This window comes from Lupinus angustifolius, chromosome LG19 (genome assembly GCF_001865875.1).
Source record: "Lupinus angustifolius cultivar Tanjil chromosome LG19, LupAngTanjil_v1.0, whole genome shotgun sequence".
Taxonomy (NCBI): Eukaryota; Viridiplantae; Streptophyta; class Magnoliopsida; order Fabales; family Fabaceae; genus Lupinus; species Lupinus angustifolius.
The window spans coordinates 10,519,325-10,538,740 of record NC_032027.1 but is presented as its reverse complement, the minus strand read 5'-3'; the positions used below and the strand labels follow the sequence as shown (position 1 = coordinate 10,538,740).

At 37.1% G+C, this 19,416-nt stretch overlaps 1 protein-coding gene across 1 annotated transcript; it reads left to right on the top strand.

Annotated features, from left to right (window-relative positions):
- LOC109334662 (beta-glucosidase BoGH3B-like) lies at positions 420-17,862 on the top strand. Its single transcript, XM_019570546.1, has 9 exons — positions 420-722; positions 1,383-1,587; positions 2,046-2,136; positions 2,531-2,676; positions 3,036-3,279; positions 4,227-4,331; positions 4,409-4,591; positions 16,676-16,877; positions 17,260-17,862. Exons 1-9 carry the CDS (start codon positions 572-574, stop codon positions 17,736-17,738), a joined length of 1,806 nt encoding a protein of 601 aa, XP_019426091.1. The 5' UTR covers positions 420-571; the 3' UTR covers positions 17,739-17,862.

Below are 19,416 nucleotides of genomic sequence, written 5' to 3'. Positions count from 1 at the left end.
TAGAAATTTCAATTTTAAATTGAATTACATTATTTGGGACGCAGGTTAAGGTCTTTGCTCTACCAAACCCGAAGATTAAACTCGGGTAAAACCCGAACCCGAACCCAATCACATCGAGTTTTCCCGTTAATTTCAGGTTCAGATCAGGTGGGAACCCACGAGTTCAGTTTTCATTATCATCCCTACTGACATCATTCTTCTTCTTTGACAATTGGAGTTAAGAGAATCTAAATCTAATCACAAACACAAGGGCCTTGTGACTTTCTAGTCTATCCATGATGTTGAAACCAATTTGTCTCATACTTTGTATTATATAATACAAAATATTTAATAATTAAACTTCTAATCTAAATAGGAATCACATGATATTGCCCAACTACCTCAGTTTTAGTCTAACGAACAAAAGACAACTACCTCAATTTTAGTCTAACGAACAAAAGACAACTACATCATATTTTTCGTTACAGGTAACAGGACACAGCACCATACTCAATTTTTGTTTTTAGTTCAGTTTCTGACACAAACTAAAGTAGAGGGTTCTACAAATCTTTAATCCCAGAAAAACGAAACCATGGATTGTATGTACAAGAATCCCAACGAACCAATTGAAGCCCGTGTCAGGGACCTTCTTTCCCGTATGACTCTGAAGGAGAAAATTGGTCAAATGACCCAAATTGAGCGCACTGTTTCTACCGCTTCTTCTCTTAGAGATCTCTCCATTGGTACACCTAACTTTTATCAATTTTCTCTTATCTATTATTCATTGTTGCCAACATTTTTTTAAAGTGTCTTATAAATTGGAACTTTGATGATGTCTCTGAATATCTTTTTTGGTATAACCAAGAGTATCCCTCACCTTATAAGTACATAATTAATCATATTCAAGGTGTGTGGCTCACCTCCCAATAAGTGTTGTTCCCAAGAATCCATCCATTGACCTTTTGGTGTATTTGAGAATCTAGTGGAGCCTTGCATCACTAGACCAACTCCTTGTTGGTGTTGTCTCTTTATATTTGTGCCTAATTTTGTGCAAGCTTTGAACTTATTGGAGGTTGAAATGAAATTGAGGATCCCAATTGAGGGTTTGTGTGAAAATTTGGAACTTCGATTATGTATGTGTACATTCCTGCCTCTATTTTTTGAAAGCTTTGAACTTGTTGGAAGTATAAAATTTGGAACTTTGATGAGGTCTCTGTATATATGTGCCTTAGTGCCTCCATTTTGTTCAGGGTTTGAACTTGCTGTAGGTTGGAAATATGAAATGAAATTGTGGGACCATAGTTGAGATTGTGTTAACAATGGGAACTTTGACATCTCTGTGTGCTTGTGTTGTTTAGAATTGGGCCCTTTTTTGGCGTTTGAATATATGTGCATTTTGATAGGTAGCGTACTCAGTTGTGGAGGCAGTGCACCTTTTGAAAATGCATTGTCATCAGATTGGGCTGATATGGTGGATGGCTTTCAAAAATCGGCCTTAGAGTCAAGACTGGGAATACCACTCATCTATGGGATTGATGCAGTTCATGGTAATAATAGCATCTATGGTGCTACCATATTCCCTCACAATGTTGGCCTTGGAGCTACCAGGTTGGTGTTTTGTTTTTCCATATGCTTTTAGGTTTTAAACTCAATTAGAAGAATTAAATAATGTTTCAGCAGAAAGGGGTTAGAGAGCAAAGTAGTATGACGATGAATTTCTGCTGTGGTTTCATATTTTATGAGATTATCATTTTAAGGACTGCCAATGATGCAAAATTATTGGAAAGGGCCATCTGGCATTCGAAATGGTCATTGGTGTTGACAGGGATGCCTATTGGTCATTCACTTTAAATATGTATTGTTAGCAGTCCTTGAAATTAATAATCCATTCTGTTATACTGAGAGAGGGAAATGCACCAAAACGTATGCAGCTGCTAATTTTTCTCAGAAATAATGCTGCATAAATTTGTTGGGTACACTAACTGATATTGCAATCTGAGTTGATCTAGGAGTCCTTTCCTCCCCTTGAATTCAGTTCCTAATTTTCACCGGTGGCTTGCTTGTAGAGATGCTGATTTAGCTCGAAGAATTGGAGCTGCAACAGCACTTGAAGTTAAAGCCAGTGGAATTCACTATGACTTTGCTCCTTGTGTGGCTGTAAGGCATTGCCATCAACTAGCCATTTTATGCTTTGATGAATTGTGAAAATGAAAGACATATCTTACGTTGCTGTTTTTGCAATGTGGCATAACTTGAATACTCCAATTTGTGCAAGCTTTCTAAATTTTGAAATTTTTGGGGCAAAAGTACTTCTGCCCGTGGTTGTACTCTATGTACTTTGCAGTGAATCCTTTACTGGTAGCATGACAAGACAAATTGGCAACACTAACCAAGAGTCCTGGACTTTTTAATCGGCTCTTGTAAATTGTATCAGAACTAGAAGTCCAATGAATATAGGATTTAGAAAAATATAAGTTCAAAAAATGCAGATCAGTTCTATTATCTATTTCATAATTATTTTGCAGTTGCTTTTAAATTTTTATATATACAGGTCTGCAAAGATCCAAGATGGGGAAGATCCTATGAAAGTTACAGTGAAGACACTGAAATAGTCAGAAATATGACTTCCATTGTTTCAGGTTTGCAAGGCCAGCCACCACAAGGACATAGCCATGGATACCCTTTTGTGGCCGGAAGGTAGGCAAAAACTATTCATATAAATTTGAAGATTCTTTTATTTATTAGTAATGAACAATTAATTATTACTGTCCAAATAACAATAAATACTGATACCTGACAGAAGGAGGACTACATTACTTTCTTCTATTCTTGTTTCTATTTATTGTCTTTATATCACTTTTGGATGATTCACATTTTGGGAAATGATTGTTTCCCTTCAAACTTTTATTTTGTTAAGCTATAAAATATGTTGTCCCCAAAGTTTTATATATTTTCCAGTTTATATATTTCCCTATTTGTCATTTCTGATAGCAATTAACTTACTACTCTTTGTAAAATGTTTACAAATTTAATGGTTATATATCCTTAAACTTCAGGAAAAATGTTATCGCGTGTGCCAAACATTTCGTTGGAGATGGAGGTACTTATAAAGGTGTGAATGAGGGGAATACTACATTATCTTACGAAGAGTTAGAGAAAACCCACATGGCACCTTACTTGGACTGCATTTCCCAGGGAGTTTCGACCATTATGGCATCCTATTCGAGCTGGAATGGACGCAAACTTCATGCAGACCATTTTCTTTTAACTGAAATCTTGAAAGAAAAGCTAGGTTTTAAGGTAGAACAGCCCTATACTTGAAAAGTAATTAACCCAGTTATATATTAGTAATTAATTAATGTATGTGGAAAAAGATGCTGAAATCATTTCTCCATTTTCTGTTTTTCTTTCTTGTTGAAAAGATGTGGACTTTTCTTATGTTACCAGCTTAAACTTGTACGATAGTTGGTCGTTGACATGGTATTAGAGCTTCCTTGACTAAGTTGTTAGGAATTTGATCCATTGTACCCCTATTCTTCTCATAAATATTTGAATTTTAACACACGTTAAAGAGGATTTGTGCTTGTCCACTCATCAAATCCAAATGGCTCTTGCGTGAGGAGGCATGCTAGAGACATAAAGTTATTTATGAGTCTCTACCTAATAGCTTATACTTTGAGGAGAATTGGGCCTTGACATGGTATCAAAGTCTCTATGACCAAGTGGTCATGAGTTCAAATTTTGTTTTCGCTTCCTCGGTTCTTCTAAATAAAAATTGAATTTAAGCAAATGATAAAGAATGGGCTGTAAATCATCTGCCCTTCAATTACATAGGACACTTCCGTTGTGGTCAATGACCAATTATTCATGGGTCTTCCCTTGTTCACTTAATAGCTCAAGTTTTTATGAGAATTATTTGTGACATGGTATCAGAGCCCTGATGGCTAAGCTGTAAAAATCAGTAGTTCATTTCCTCTAACCCATTCTTCCAATAAAAATGTTTAATTTCAATACAAGGTAGAGTGGATCTATGAGTTGTCCACACTTCCAGCCCAAAAGACTTGTTAGATACAAAAGTCATTCATGAACCTGTGCATAACAGCTTAAGCATTAAGGATAGTTGGTCCTTCACAATTAAGAAGGTTGTAATAAGATGTTGTCATAACTATAACTGAAATTATTTTGCATTTTCTTTTGTTTCTTGATTTGATTTTAACTTTTTTTAATCTAAACCATTTCTGTTATAGGGTTTTGTGATTTCTGATTATGAGGGACTTGACCGACTTTGTCACCCTCATGGATCAGATTATAGGTACTGCATCTCCTCTGCTGTCAATGCTGGAATTGACATGGTATAGATCTTCAGTTCCCAGTAATTTCTATCAGTTATTTTTTTAATCTGTTTTAATTTATCATAGAATACATGCAGGTAATGGTGGCGTTTAGATTCAAAGAATTCATTGAAGATTTGACCTTTCTAGTTGAATCCGGCGAAGTACCAATTAGCCGAATTGATGATGCTGTTGAGAGAATTTTGAGAGTAAAGTTTGCTGCTGGTCTTTTCGAATTTCCTTTGAGTGACCGATCTTTGCTAGATATAGTTGGTTGCAAGGTAAGCAAACCTCTCAGCACATTATTGAGCCTCTCTTTCCCATTGTTAAGGATAACTTGTCAATTTCCTATTTTACTTCAACTCTATGTATTCCTCTATCCGTAGAGTATATTGCTTTGGTCTCTGTTTTTTATTATCACTTGACAAGTTTTCAGTTATAATTCCGAAAAAGTCAAGTTGCTTTGTTTGTTTCCTGTATACAAGATTTCGAAAGGAAATGATGAAAACAAGAAACAAAAATGACAACCTATGTGATTTTTGTCAATATTAGTTATCAAATGAAACACAGAATTCTCCTCACAATACTCAACTATGTATGTTACTTGCCACTCAAGGAAATCACCAAGCTCATCATGCCACTCAAGGAAATCACCAATCAGCAATGAACCAAATAACAATAAACCAAACATCAACATTCCACCAAGCTCTCTCATTCATAACTCAAACAGAAGCAAACATAGGATTGCATCAACACACATTCAATTCAGATTTCATGAATAAGCATCAACTTCCTTTGATCAAACCTCACCTTACTCGCATCAGTTCTGCATCAACCAAAGGGGCGGAGAAATCTCCAGCTATCACTTTATATGATCATCACGACATTAACACTTGGTCAATCATAATTGTAATATGTTTTATATTTGTTTGTTTCAGCCTATGCTTTTCTATCAAATGGCTAAGTTGGCTGAAGCTTCTAGTTAAGCCTTCTATGATTAACATGTGTTATAATTGTTAGTTAGTTAATATGTTAGTTAGTTTGTTAGCCTTTTCTCCAATCTTCCAAGTATAAGTATTACTCTTTAGATAGTTTTTCTGATAAGCTTTTCATAACATTGTAAACTGATCTTTGATCAGGTTTTCATCAATAAAAGATCTCGAGGTTATTCATTGTGAAATTCTGTTTCTTGCTCTTCTTGGATTGATAATCCATTGCTAAGCATAGTTTCTTTCTTTCTTCTTTAATGGTATCAGAGCTCTTTTAGAGAGCTCTGTTACATTCAACAAATGTCCATCATGGATTCATCTACTGCTCTGCCTACCCTTGCTCAAAATTCTTCTGACCTCTCTCAAGATCCATACTACATACATCCCTCAGAAAGTCCTGCCACTCCCCTTGTATCACCATTGTTGAATGGTGACAATTACCACCAGTGGACAAGGTCTATGCAAATGAGTCTCATATCAAAGCAAAAATGGGAATTCGTGGATTGATCAATCAGAATGCCTAGCAAGACAGACTCTTCATATAAGGCATGGGCAAGGGCCAACAGCATGGTCACTTCATGAATCATTAGATCAGTTGTACCATCCATAGCTCAGAGCATTCTTTGGATAGACAAAGTATATGAAGTTTGGGAAGACCTCAATGAGAGGTTCTCCCAAGGTAATCTCTTCAAGATAGCAGAGTTGCAAGATACTATAGGAAATCTTAAGTAGGGTGATCTAAGTGTCTCAAAGTATTTCACTCAAACCAAAATTCTATGGGATGAGTTGGATACTTTCAGGCCTGAACCAAGATGCATTTGTGATGCTCTATGTGACATCAAGAAGCATAGAGAAGAGGACAAGATCATTAGATTCCTAAAGGGGCTCAATGATGCATATAGTGGGGTTAAGTCCCAAATTATACTCATGGATCTCCTTCCTTCAATGAGAAAAGTATTCTCCCTTGTTGTTCAACAAGAGATGCAGATGTATGGACATGAACCAGATGCAAAGGCTATGACCATATCTAGCATTGGAAGTAGAGGAGGATATTCAGGAAGATCCTACACTGGAAATAGAGGTTTCAGTAGAACCTCTGGAAGGGGGGCTCCCTCTGGATATGGCAGAGGATCTTGGACAAAAACCCAAACTCCCCCTAAGTTTTGTACCTATTGCAAGAAAAATGGACACACCACAGAAACTTGCTATAAACTACATGGTTACCCTGCCAACTTTCCTCTCAGTAGAGGAGAACAAGTAAACTCCACTCAATCCTCAACCTTAAATGGATCTGAGAAGCATGATATGCAGGAAGCTGACCAAACAGATGAAAAGGTTTTTGGTCTCAATAAGGAGCAATACCAAGGACTGATGAGTATGCTGCAAACTCAGAACACACAAAGAACTGATGGAGAACACTCCAACATTTTATCTGCCACCTCTATGCCACCAGACATAAACAATACAGGTACCTCTCATCTTGATCAGTCAATAACTTCTTGGATATTGGATAGTGGAGCAACAGATCACATCAATTCCAAATTGTCAAATTATGAAACCTATAATAGAATAAGGCCAATTAAGGTAAAACTGCCTAATGGAAATGAGGTAATCTCACAAATTTCAGGAACTATTTCCCTACTTCCCAACTTAATTCTATACAATGTCCTCTATCTACCTGATTTCTCATATAACATGTTATTAATATCAAGACTTACGTGTGATTTACCATATACTTTATGCTTTGATTCTAACCATTGTCTCATCCAGGAGAAGAAGTCTTTGAAGAAGATTGGTATAGCTAGAGCTTCAAATGGCCTGTATATGTTTAACTTTGCAACTACACAACATCATGTGAACATTACTAATACTTGTCAACCATGTTTTCCTAGTTCTAGCTTATGGCATTTTAGATTAGGACACATTTCTCACAATTGTATGGACATTGTTAAGACTAAATTCCCCTTTATTACTGCCAATAAGATTCATCTTTGTGAAATATGTCACTTGGCCAAACAAAAAAGGCTCCCCTTCCCTATAAGTAGTAGTCAACCTTTACACTGCTTTGATTTGATACATGTTGATATATGGGGGCCTTTCTCTACCCCATCTGTACATGGCCATAATTACTTCCTGACTATAGTAGATGATCATTCTAGGTTTACATGGATCTATCTAATGCAGAGCAAGGCAGAAACACAAACCCTTTTACAGAGTTTTATTAATATGATAGAAACCCAATTTTCTGCCAAAACCAAAACCATTAGAAGTGATAATGGTCATGAGTTCTCTATGAAAACCTTCTATACCACAAAAGGAATCCATCACCAAACATCATGCATATATACCCCTCAACAAAATGGAGTTGTTGAGAGGAAACACCAACATTTGTTGAATGTAGCTAGGGCTCTCCTGATCCAAAGTAACCTGCCCGAAATTTTCTGGTGTTATGCCATTAAACATGCTACTCACCTTATTAATCTTTTACCTACTCCCACTCTTCAACAGCAGACTCCTCATGAAGTCTTATATGACAAATTGCCTGACCTACAACACTTAAGAACCTTTGGTTCTTTATGCTATGCAAGCACTCATAAACACTATAGAACCAAATTCGATCCTAGAGCTACTAGATGCATCTTTTTAGGATACAAACAAGGTGTCAAAGGCTACATAATCATGAACCTCTCAACCAGAGCTTTAGAAGTAACAAGAAATATTGTCTTCTATGAGACAATCTTTCCATACTCATCTATAACCAACTCCACCAATGCCTCCCCTAACCAATTCCCTCTACCTGAACCTACCTCTAATGCCTTCTATGAAGACATTTTACCATCAGCTGTGCCACCCCCTGATGCAGATCCAATATGTCCTCCATGCCCTGCAACTCATACTTCTTCACCTCCTATGAGAAGAAGTAACAGACTCTCTAAACCTCCCACATCCTTAGAAGACTACCACTGTGTCTTACTTAACAACACTACACTGTCTTACACATCTAAGTATCCTCTATCTTCCTACAAGTCCTATGATAAGCTATCCAAACCATACCTGCATAGAGTCCTCTCAATATCTTCTAAAACAGAACCTAGAACATACTTACAAGCTATTAAGATTCCTCATTGGCAGGAAGCCATACATAGAGAATTACAAGCTCTGCAAAACAATAATACTTGGATCATCACTGATTTATTCATGGATAAGAACCCTATTGGTTGCAAGTGGGTTTTCAAGATTAAGTACAAAGCTGATGGATCCATTGAAAGATACAAGGCTAGATTGGTAGCCAAGGGCTACACCCAAACTGAAGGCATAGATTACATTGACACATTTTCTCCTGTTGCCAAGATAACCTCTGTTAGGCTCCTTCTAGCTTTAGCATCTATCCATAATTGGCCTCTAGCACAACTTGACATCAATAATGCTTTCCTACATGGAGACCTCAACGAAATAGTTTACATGACCCTTCCTCCTGGCCTACCCTCTTCCGGACAGAACCAAGTCTGCAAGCTTGAAAAGTCCCTATATGGACTAAAGCAAGTAAGCAGACAATGGTTTGCAAAGCTATCTCACTTCCTCATCAAACATAATTACAACAAGGCTATAGGAGATCACTCCCTCTTCACCAAATACTCTTCCTCAAACTCAATCACTGTCATCCTTGTGTAGGTAGATGATATTATCCTTACTGGTAACAACACACATGAAATTGCCAACCTCAAAACTCTTCTTGACAATACGTTCAAGATAAAAGACTTAGGCACTTTGAAATTCTTTCTAGGCTTTGAAATTGCCCGAAACAAAACAGGAATCACTATGAATCAAAGGAAATATGCCCTTGAAATCCTTTCTGATATAGGTTTGCTAGGCTGCAAACCATCTAACACTCCTATGACATATGGAACCCATCTGTTTCAAGATTCTAGTGCTCCATTCCATGATCCTCCCTCTTATAGAAGATTGATAGGATGACTCATTACTTAAAAAACACACGACCTGACTTATGCTTTGCTGTTCAACAATTAGCACAATTCATGGCCAATCCTACAATCACTCACCATAACACTGCCTTAAAGGTCCTAAGATACATTAAAGGTACCCCTGCTATAGGTTTACACTTCTCAAACACATCAATTGTTCATTTAAAGGCTTACATCGATAGTGATTGGGCTGCCTGCCCTGACACTAGAAGATCCATAACAGGTTTTTGCATCTATCTTGGAACTTCCCTCATATCTTGGAAATCCAAGAAACAAAAGACCATTTCCCATAGTTCTTGTGAGGCAGAATATCGTGCTATGGCTATTACTACTTGTGAATTAACTTGGCTTACTTATTTGCTTGAAGATTTACAATACTCTTTTTCTTTGCCTGCTATTATATTTTGTGATAATCAGTCTGCCATTTATATTGCCAATAATCCTGTTTTTTCATGAAAGAACCAAGCACATAGAGCTTGATTGCCATATTGTTAGAGAAAAATGCACTCAAGGTAAGATCAAACTCCTCCCTGTTCCTTCTCACCTTCAACTTGCTGATGCTCTTATAAAGCCTCTAGGAGCAAAGGATTACTCAACAATTCAACTCAAGTTAGGGCTCATCAACATATGTGCCCCAACTTGTGGGGGGCTATCAAATGAAACACAGAATTCTCCTCACAATACTCAACTATGTATGTTACTTGCCACTCAAGGAAATCACCAAGCTCATCATGCCACTCAAGGAAATCACCAATCAGCAATGAACCAAATAACAATAAACCAAACATCAACATTCCACCAAGCTCTCTCATTCATAACTCAAACAGAAGCAAACATAGGATTGCATCAACACACATTCAATTCAGATTTCATTAATAAGCATCAACTTCCTTTGATCAAACCTCACCTTACTCGCATCAGTTCTGCATCAACCAAAGGGGCAGAGAAACCTCCAACTATCACTTTATATGATCATCACGACATTGACACTTGGTCAATCATAATTGTAATATGCTTTGTATTTGTTTGTTTTAGCCTATGCTTTTATATCATATGGCTAAGTTGGCTGAAGCTTCTAGTTAAGCCTTCTATGATTAACATGTGTTATAATTGTTACTTATTAATAGGTTAGTTAGTTTGTTAGCCTTTTCTCCAATCTTCCAAGTATAAGTATTACTCTTTAGATAGTTTTTTCTGATAAGCTTTTCATAGCATTGTAAACTGATCTTTGATAAGGTTTTCATCAATAAAAGATCTTGAGGTTATTCATCGTGAAATTCTGTTTCTTGCTGTTCTTGGATTGATAATCCATTGCTAAGCATAGTTTCTTTCTTTCTTCTTTCATTAGTGAAAATGTATCAAATGAAAATAGAGAACAAATCAAACACCCTCTAAGTATTTGCACTTGAGGATTTCAACATGTTCCCTTTTTATCAATAATGTTAGACCATGACCATAATTTTTAACCCATACTTTTTAGAGTATATGTTGATTCTCCCATTGCACTAGTTTTGCATCTAAGACATCATCAAAAAGATTATTTGTCTAGTTCCTTGTAGATGGAGTTGCATTTCCTATTTTAGTATAGATTACCTTCTCAAATTCTTTAAATCTATGGAAAAAAACTATCCTTATATGTATTCAATATTCTGTAATCCTTTCCGTACTTAACTGTTCCTTGCATGAAAATACTTCAGTGATCAAGATTGACATTTTCAGTGAGACTCTTTCATACTTTTGTCTTTTAATAGTTTGGATCATGCTTTGGTTCATTTTAGAAATATGAAGTCGTCAACGTTCAACATTATTAGAGCTTGTAGGGTACTATTTTACTTATGTATATATTTGAATAATTTGAAGCAAACAATTGAAAAATAATTCTCCTCTTTTGATCCATCTCCACAAAATCATACTTCTGTTGTGCAAAAACATCATAACTCTATAGGGTACAATGCATTCCCTTCCTAGAATATAAAACAGAAAAGAATATATGGAATTGGAGAGACAAAGAAAACATATAGGGTGATATTTTACATCAGCTTTTTAGTTCTCTCGTGACAATTACTGATGCAGACCCCTTAGTTAGGCCCAATAGATAGAACTATAGTGAAAGACCCAAATTCACTAGAGTTTATGAAAGGAGGGGCAGAGTGGGGAATAGCATAACTTCCCACTATGGAAATAACTAAATAAGCAATTATGAAGGGAATTATATCCTGAGAATGGAGAGAGGATAGAGGGGGAACTAGTGGGACTGGGAGTTAGGAGGATTTGGCAACCTCACTGTTTGCCATTAGTCTATATATATTATCTCTGTAATTTTCTTTCCTTCAAGCTAATTATGAATTACAGAATTTCAGCATATAAACCTATCTACTTCTGTTTTTCTTGTTCTATTAATATTCTGTTTCTGGTACCCATCATCTTTGGTATCAGAGCTCCCGATCTTGGGAGCTTATGGTAATTACTCATGCACAAATGGATAAATGTGTGGATAACTTGGAACGTTATGTACAAGAATTGCGCGCTGAAAATCAACTTCAGTTTGGTGAACTTCGTCAACTATTGGAAACCCAGAACCGAAGGAGGACCAGAGGACGAACACCAAGGAGGGATGAATATAAGGATTCGAGATCACCTCATTCACGCAACTCTTCCAAATCTGCTCATGAAGCCATGTATCATAGGAGAATCCTCACTAGACGCAAGGTGGAGATGCCTATCTTCAATGGGAACGATGCTTATGGTTGGATTGTGAGGGTGGAGCGATACTTCTCACTGAATCACGTTGATGAGGAAGAGAAAATGGAGATCATTGTTGTAGCCATGGAGGATAGAGCCTTAAACTGGTTTCAATGGTGGGATGAACAAATATTGGAAAAAACTTGGATCAGTTTCAAGGATGCGATGATCAGGAGATTCCAACCGGGTTTATTTCAAAATCCTTTTGGCCCTCTGCTGAGTATTCGACAAACCAGCAGTGTTATGGAGTATCGGGAGCAATTTGAGTTGGTGGCTGCCCCATTAAGGGGTACGGATAGAGCAATGTTAAAGGGGGTGTTCCTAAATGGGCTCAAGGAAGAGGTAAGAAGTGAACTGAAGTTGTTTCCCACTGAATCCTTGACAAAATTGATGGATAAGGCACTATTATTGGAGGAGAAAAATTTTGCTGCTCGAAGGGAAGGGCTGGATAGAAGAGAAGAGGGGGTACATAGATAAGGGCAATTCTTATGGAAAATTTGTGACTGTTACAGACCCTAGTAAAGGAAAGAGTTTTGGAAATATCAATGCAGATGCAAACACAAAAGCATTGACCACCGGGAAGGAAGGTACGATGTAAAGGGAAGTTGGGGAAGGAGACTTTCCCAGGTTGAATTACAGGACAAAAGTAGGAAGGGACTGTGCTTAAAATGCGGAGAAAAATGGGGGCGTGAACATGTGTGTAAAATGACAAATTACAGTCTCATGTTGGTAGAAGGAAACCCTAATGAGGAGGAGGAAGAATACCTAGACTTCTTTGAAGAGGAAAATGTAGGAGAAATGGTCATGGAGGGAAAAACTCTGCAACTATCCCTCCAAAAAAAAGAAGGATTGACTTCCAATCAATCCTTAAAGGTATGGGGAAACTTGATGGGGAGAAATGTATTAGTTTTGGTTTATTGTGGTACAACCAGTAACTTCATCTCAAGAAGTTTAGTGGAGGAATTACAACTTGAAATGGAAGACACTCCAACATACTCAGTGGAGGTGGGGAATGGGAGTATTGAAAGGAATAAGGGAGTTTTCAAAAATGTGAAGTTTCAAATTCAGGGAATTGAGGTGGAACAACACTTTTTCATTTTGGGCTGGGTGAAACCGAGGTGGTGCTTGGCATGGACTGGCTTGCAAGCCTAGGTGACATAGAAGCCAATTTCAGAAATATGGCCATCAAATGGGAGAAAGATGGACAGACCTTCACGTTGAGAGGAGATCCTTCCTTATGCAAAAATCAAGCCTCTTGGAAGGCCATGAGAAAAGCTTTACAAAATGAAGAAAAAAGGTATTTCTTAGCTTATGAGAATGGGGGAGGGGAATCAGAACGGGACGAAGGAAGTAATTTCCAAATGGAGGATGTTATAGCTGAATTTCCTATTGTTTTTCAGGAACCTCAAGGGTTGCCCCAAAAGAGACCTGAAGACCATGCTATAATCCTTAGAGAAGGAGCAGTAATTCCAAATATTAGGCCCTATAGGTGTCCTTATTATCAGAAAAATGAAATTGAGAAATTGATAAAGGAGATGCTTCAAGCAGGGATCATCAAGCCTAGCACTAGTCCCTGTAGCAGCCCGGTTATTCTTGTGAAGAAGAAGGTTGGGGGATGGAGATTTTGTATGGATTATCGGGCACTAAACAAGTTTACGGTACCAGATAAATTTCCCATACCTGTAATAGAAGAGCTTTTGGACGAATTGGGCACATCAAAAGTTTTTTCCAAGCTTGATCTCAAGTCCGGCTACAACCAAATTAGAAAGAGAGGAAGACATACCTAAAACTGCTTTTAGAACACATGAGGGTCACTATGAATATTTAGTGATGCCTTTTGGTTTAACCAATGCACCATCCACCTTCCAAGCACTTATGAATCAGGTGCTAAGACCTTACCTCAAAAAATTTCTTCTTGTATTCTTTGATGATATCCTTGTTTATAGTGAGAATGAAGAGTTGCATAGGTTTCATTTGAAGGAGGTCCTGAAATTACTCAAAGAAAACAAACTTTATGCCAATAGGAAGAAGTGTGCTTTTGGTCAAACTAACATTGAATATTTAGGCCATGTTATTACTAGAAATGGGTTGGCGGCAAACCCCATGAAAATCAAGGCCATAGTGAATTGGCCTCCTCCAAAGGACATAAAAGGGCTTAGAGGTTTCCTTGGCCTTACAGGATATTACAGAAAGTTTGTTAAAAATTATGGGAAGATTGTTGGACCCCTCACTCAACTTTTAAAGAAAGATGCTTTTCTTTGGAGTGAGGAAGCTCAACATGCTTTTGACAATTTGAAGGAAGCCATGACTCAAATTTCTATTTTGGCTGTTTCGGATTTTGAAAAGGAGTTTGTGATTGAAACGGACGCATCGGGAAGTGGCATAGGGGTTGTTCTCATGCAAGATGGAAAGCCCCAAGCATACATGAGCCAAGCACTATCAGAAACTGCACAGTGGAAATTCATATATGAGAAGGAATTAATGGCCATTGTCTTTGCAGTAAAAAAATGGCGCCACTACCTTCTAGGTTGGCATTTTAAGGTACATTCTGATAAAAAAAGCCTTAGATATCTAATAGAACAAAATATAATCAATGAAGGTCAACAAAAATGGTTGGCAAAGTTACTTGGATATGATTTTGAGATCAAATACAAACCAAGAACTGAGAATAAAGCTGCTGATGCTCTCAATCCAGTGCATTATGTGGGAGGATATAGAAGAAGTTTTGCAGGATCCTAAATTAAAGAAAATCATGCAAGACTTGATGTAGGACCCAAACACACATGTTGGATTTCATCTCATCAAGGGCAGACTATACTACAAAAACAGAATGATAATTCCAACCACTCCTCTAAGATTCCCTTAATTTTGCATGAGTTTCATGATTCAACCGTAGGAGGTCATTCAGGGTATTTCAGAACTTGGAAACGGATTTCAGCACTTTATTGGGAGGGAATGAAATCCTCCATAAAACAATATGTCCAAGAATGTGAAGTATGTCAGAGGAATAAGTACCAGGCTCTAAGCCCCGATGGGTTGCTACAACCGTTGCCTATACCAACCCAGGTCTAGTCCGATATCTCCATGGATTTTGTGGGAAGGCTTCCGAAGGCAATGGGGAAAGACACCATCCTGATTATAGTTGATAGGATGACCAAGTACACACACTTTATTCCTTTAGCACATCCCTATACAGCCAAGGATGTGGCTGAAATCTTTGTCCAAGAGGTGGTCAAGCTCCATGGATTTCCCTCCACTATAGTGTCCGACCAAGACAATTTTCTTAAGCACTTTTTGGTTTGGATTATTCAAGTTGGCAGGTACAAAGCTGAAGTTTAGTCCAACTTACCATTCCCAAACGGATGGTCAAACTGAAGTTGTTAATAGGTGCCTTGAGACCTACCTCAGATGCATTACTGGTCAAAAACCAAAAATATGGCCCAGTTGGATTGCATGGGCTGAATTTTGGTACAATACTAATTATCACTCTTCCATAAAATCTATCCCTTTCGAAGCCTTGTCTGGGAGGAAACCCCCCATCGTAATAAGGGGAGATGTGGGAATGACTGCACTTGATGAGGTGGCTCGCCTCACAACTGATAGAAATGTATGGCTAGAAGAACTCAAGGCTCAACTGGTTAAGGCTTAGAATTTGATGAGACAACAAGCAAATAAGAAATGAAGGGACATTGAATTTGAAGTGGGAGACATGGTCTATCTGAAGATCCAACCATACAAGCTCAGAAACTTGGCCAAGAGAATGAATCAGAAACTCAGTCCTAGGTATTATGGTCCTTATGAGGTAATTGCAAAAGTCAGTGAAGCCTACCATTCAGAGCCAGCCACCACCACCTTGTTTGAATGAAGAATGGGAGTCGAGGCCTGAACCCGAACAGGTGCAAGGTTACAGGCAAGGTCAACATGATGAGTGTGAAGTTTTAATCAAATGGAAGGACTTAACTGAGTTCAAAAATTCTTGGGAACAAGTGGAAATGTTGTAAACACAATTTCCAGCTTTCATCCTTGAGGACAAGGATGTTGTTGAGGGGGGGAGTGATGATGCAGACCCCTTAATTAGGCCCAATAGACAGAACTATAGTGAAAGACCTAGCTTTACTAGAGTTTATGAAAAGAGGGGCAGAGTGGGGAATAACATAACTTCCCACTATGGAAATAACTAACTAAGCAGTTATGAAGGGGATTATATCCTGAGAATAGAGAGAGGGTAGAGGGGGAATTAGTGGGACTGAGAGTTAGGAGGATTTGGCAAACTCACTGTTTGCCATTAGTCTATATATATTATCTCTGTAATTTTCTTTCCTTCAAGCTGATTCTGAGTTACAGAATTTCAGCATATAAACTTATCTACTTCTGTTTTTCTTGTTCTATTAATATTCTGTTTCTGGTACCCATCAGTTACAACTTAGGATATCCCAATGAATATATGTCAAATTTAGAATGAATTAACCAAAAGAATGGATAATCAAGTTAACATGATAACTATCTTGAACATTTAACCTTTCTCTTTGCTAGTCATATACTAAAATTGGAAATATGTTTGCCAGGACTTACTAAATTTTAATTCCCCTGAAAAATTATGATTTAATATAAAGGGATCGAAATGATATTTATTTGAGACATGTTTATGCAGCCACATAGAGATCTAGCACGTGAAGCAGTTCGGAAGTCTTTGGTTCTGTTGAAAAATGGAAAAGATGGGAGCAAACCTTTTCTTCCATTGGATAGGAATGCGAAAAGAATCCTTGTTACTGGAACTCATGCTGATAATCTTGGATTTCAATGTGGAGGTTGGACTAAAACATGGTATGGCGGTAGTGGGCGGATTACAGTAGGTAAGCCATAGTTTTCTCCGACTTTCCAAAATTGTTTGTTGACTCCTAAAATCTGAGAATCTTTGTTGCTTCTCAATGGTAGTGGAGTGGCTAATTCTTCCTTGGAAAGTAATTGTTTCTTATTAGCTAATTAGTCTACAAAATCATTTAGTCTATCATAACCTCCCAAGTCTGAGTTTATAGAACATTACGGCATTGTTCGATCCGTGCAGCCTACCCCACCTACTATGATAGAGGCTTGGTTGTTGTTTGTTTGTATATCCTAGTTTTGATCTATATCTACTGTGAAGTTAATGCTATATCTTTCCTAATATATTCTATTCTTTGTATTTTTTCTTTGTTGAACATGGTTGCTACATGTATCTTACACCTACCATTTTAGGGACTACAATCTTGGATGCTGTCAAGGCAAGTGTAGGAGTTGGAACAGAAGTAGTTTACCAGAAGTATCCATCAAAAGACACCATAGAAGATAGTGAAATCTCTTTTGCAATTGTAGCTGTCGGCGAAGCTCCTTATGCTGAGACCTTGGGCGACAAGTCAGACCTTACAATACCATTCAATGGAGCTGACATTATAAGCTTAGTGGCTGACAAAATCCCGACTCTGGTTATTCTGATATCCGGGCGACCGTTAATCTTAGAACCATGGCTGCTGGAAAAGTCAGATGCTGTTGTTGCTGCTTGGCTTCCAGGTACCGAAGGACAGGGAATCACAGATGTTATCTTTGGCAGTCATGACTTCAAGGGTCAACTACCAGTGACTTGGTTCAGAAGAGTTGAACAGCTTGATCAACAACTTGATGGAGTTAATTCAACTGAACCCTTATTTCCTCTTGGTTTTGGTCTAACTTATAACTAGGAGACTCTACATGGAGCTAAAGTACTTCAATTTCCTAGTAAATCTATTCTTCCTCTGAACCAATGTGCTAGTAGAAATTCTTGTGATGGGAATAAACATATTTCTTAATAAATCTATTCCTAATGATTATATTCTTCCATTGGAATTCATGCTGATTAACTTGGATAACTTTGTATTCTGTAATCTTGCTTTCTAGTTTAAAAGACGAAGCTATATCTTCAAAATCAAAAGTTAAATCTTATATAAGTTCTTAACAAAAGCTTATCAGACATGCTGCATGAGAAGAGTTTCTTGCTTTACCTAGCTTGAGTTTTATCCATTTTAAAGATCTATTCCCCTTGCACCTTCTCTAATTTGAAGATGAGCATGCTTCTAAGTTCTTTTTATTTTTTTGTTGATATTGATGTTGTTGAAAGAGTTTTCTTGCTTGCTTTATAGAGGCGTTAAGTTTCTGATTTATTTAATGATAGGTTGATTATTTGCTCGTCATCTCGGCTTTGTTGGAATAAATTTCAATGCCGACATGATGGTTTCAATAATGTTCTTTTAATCAAAAACTTAGCTTTATTGAATTATTAACAATTTTATACCATCTCGGCTTTGTTGGATTAATTCCAACACCGGTATAATGGTATGAATTTAGCAATTTAATACAAGTGATAATGAGTGATATTTATTTTCGTTTTCCTTTATTAACTGAATTACTTCCTAATGGAAGGTTGGTAAAGAATAAATAAATAAATCAATAAATAAATGTTAGTCGCATAAAATAAATGACAGAAAATAAAAGTTGGTAGTTAAATCACTCATTATAACTGTGTATTTTTCCTTTTCACAAAGATACAATTTATGAATTAAATTGCACTTTGATTCAAGGTTTTTTTCTTTATCAACAAATAAAATTTATAAGTTAACACTTTAGTATTTTACATTTGCATCTCTTTCAAGATTCAATTGTAGTATAATATAGGGTTATGTCGAACCATAATGAATTGCCTAATAGACCATTATTATAAATATGTTATATTACTAATAATGTTTAAACATCTTTTTGTTTGATTTTGTTTATGAAATATTAACAAGTAAGTACACATAAACAACTAATATGCACAAATTCTTGAGGAGAAAATTGGTTGGAATTATGGAATTATTTCTATACTTAATTGATTTTGAAAACATTACAAGTTATGTGTTATACTTTTGGTTAAATCTTTCTAGAATCCCAATTCGTATTCCACCATTTTACCTAAAACCTTAAATCTCAACCCAATTCGTAAGTTCCATCTTTCTAAAACCTTAAATCTCAACCCAATTCGTATTCCACCATTTTCCCCTCTCTAGAAACCCTAAACCTCAAATTCTAAAAATCGATTAAATCACTATTATACCTACAAGATGAGTCAACCAAGGAGCATGAGAGTGAAGCACACTACAAAACGTGCTAGACCCGAAGAAAAAGGCTCTTCCTCGACTCAAGGAGGACAAAAGAGTCGTGGAGACCCTTACTACTCTCCCATTCTTCAAGAGGCTAGATTGGCTAAGTTTCAAGGTCGTAAGTAAACCTACATTCGGTATGCGAATGTAGAATGGCTTGATGCTCAAGGCTTTCAATTCCCAAATGGGTTGGAGACCCAAGAGTTAACAAATTCGTGGAATTGAAAGGTAAGATGTATCCTTC

Coding starts and splice junctions, on each gene's coding strand:
- LOC109334662 (XM_019570546.1), top strand. CDS start 572: ATGGATTGTATGTACAAGAATCCCAACGAACCAATTGAAGCCCGTGTC. Junction 2,137..2,530: donor ACTTTGCTCCTTGTGTGGCT/GTAAGGCATTGC, acceptor TTATATATACAG/GTCTGCAAAGATCCAAGATG. Junction 4,592..16,675: donor TAGATATAGTTGGTTGCAAG/GTAAGCAAACCT, acceptor ATGTTTATGCAG/CCACATAGAGATCTAGCACG.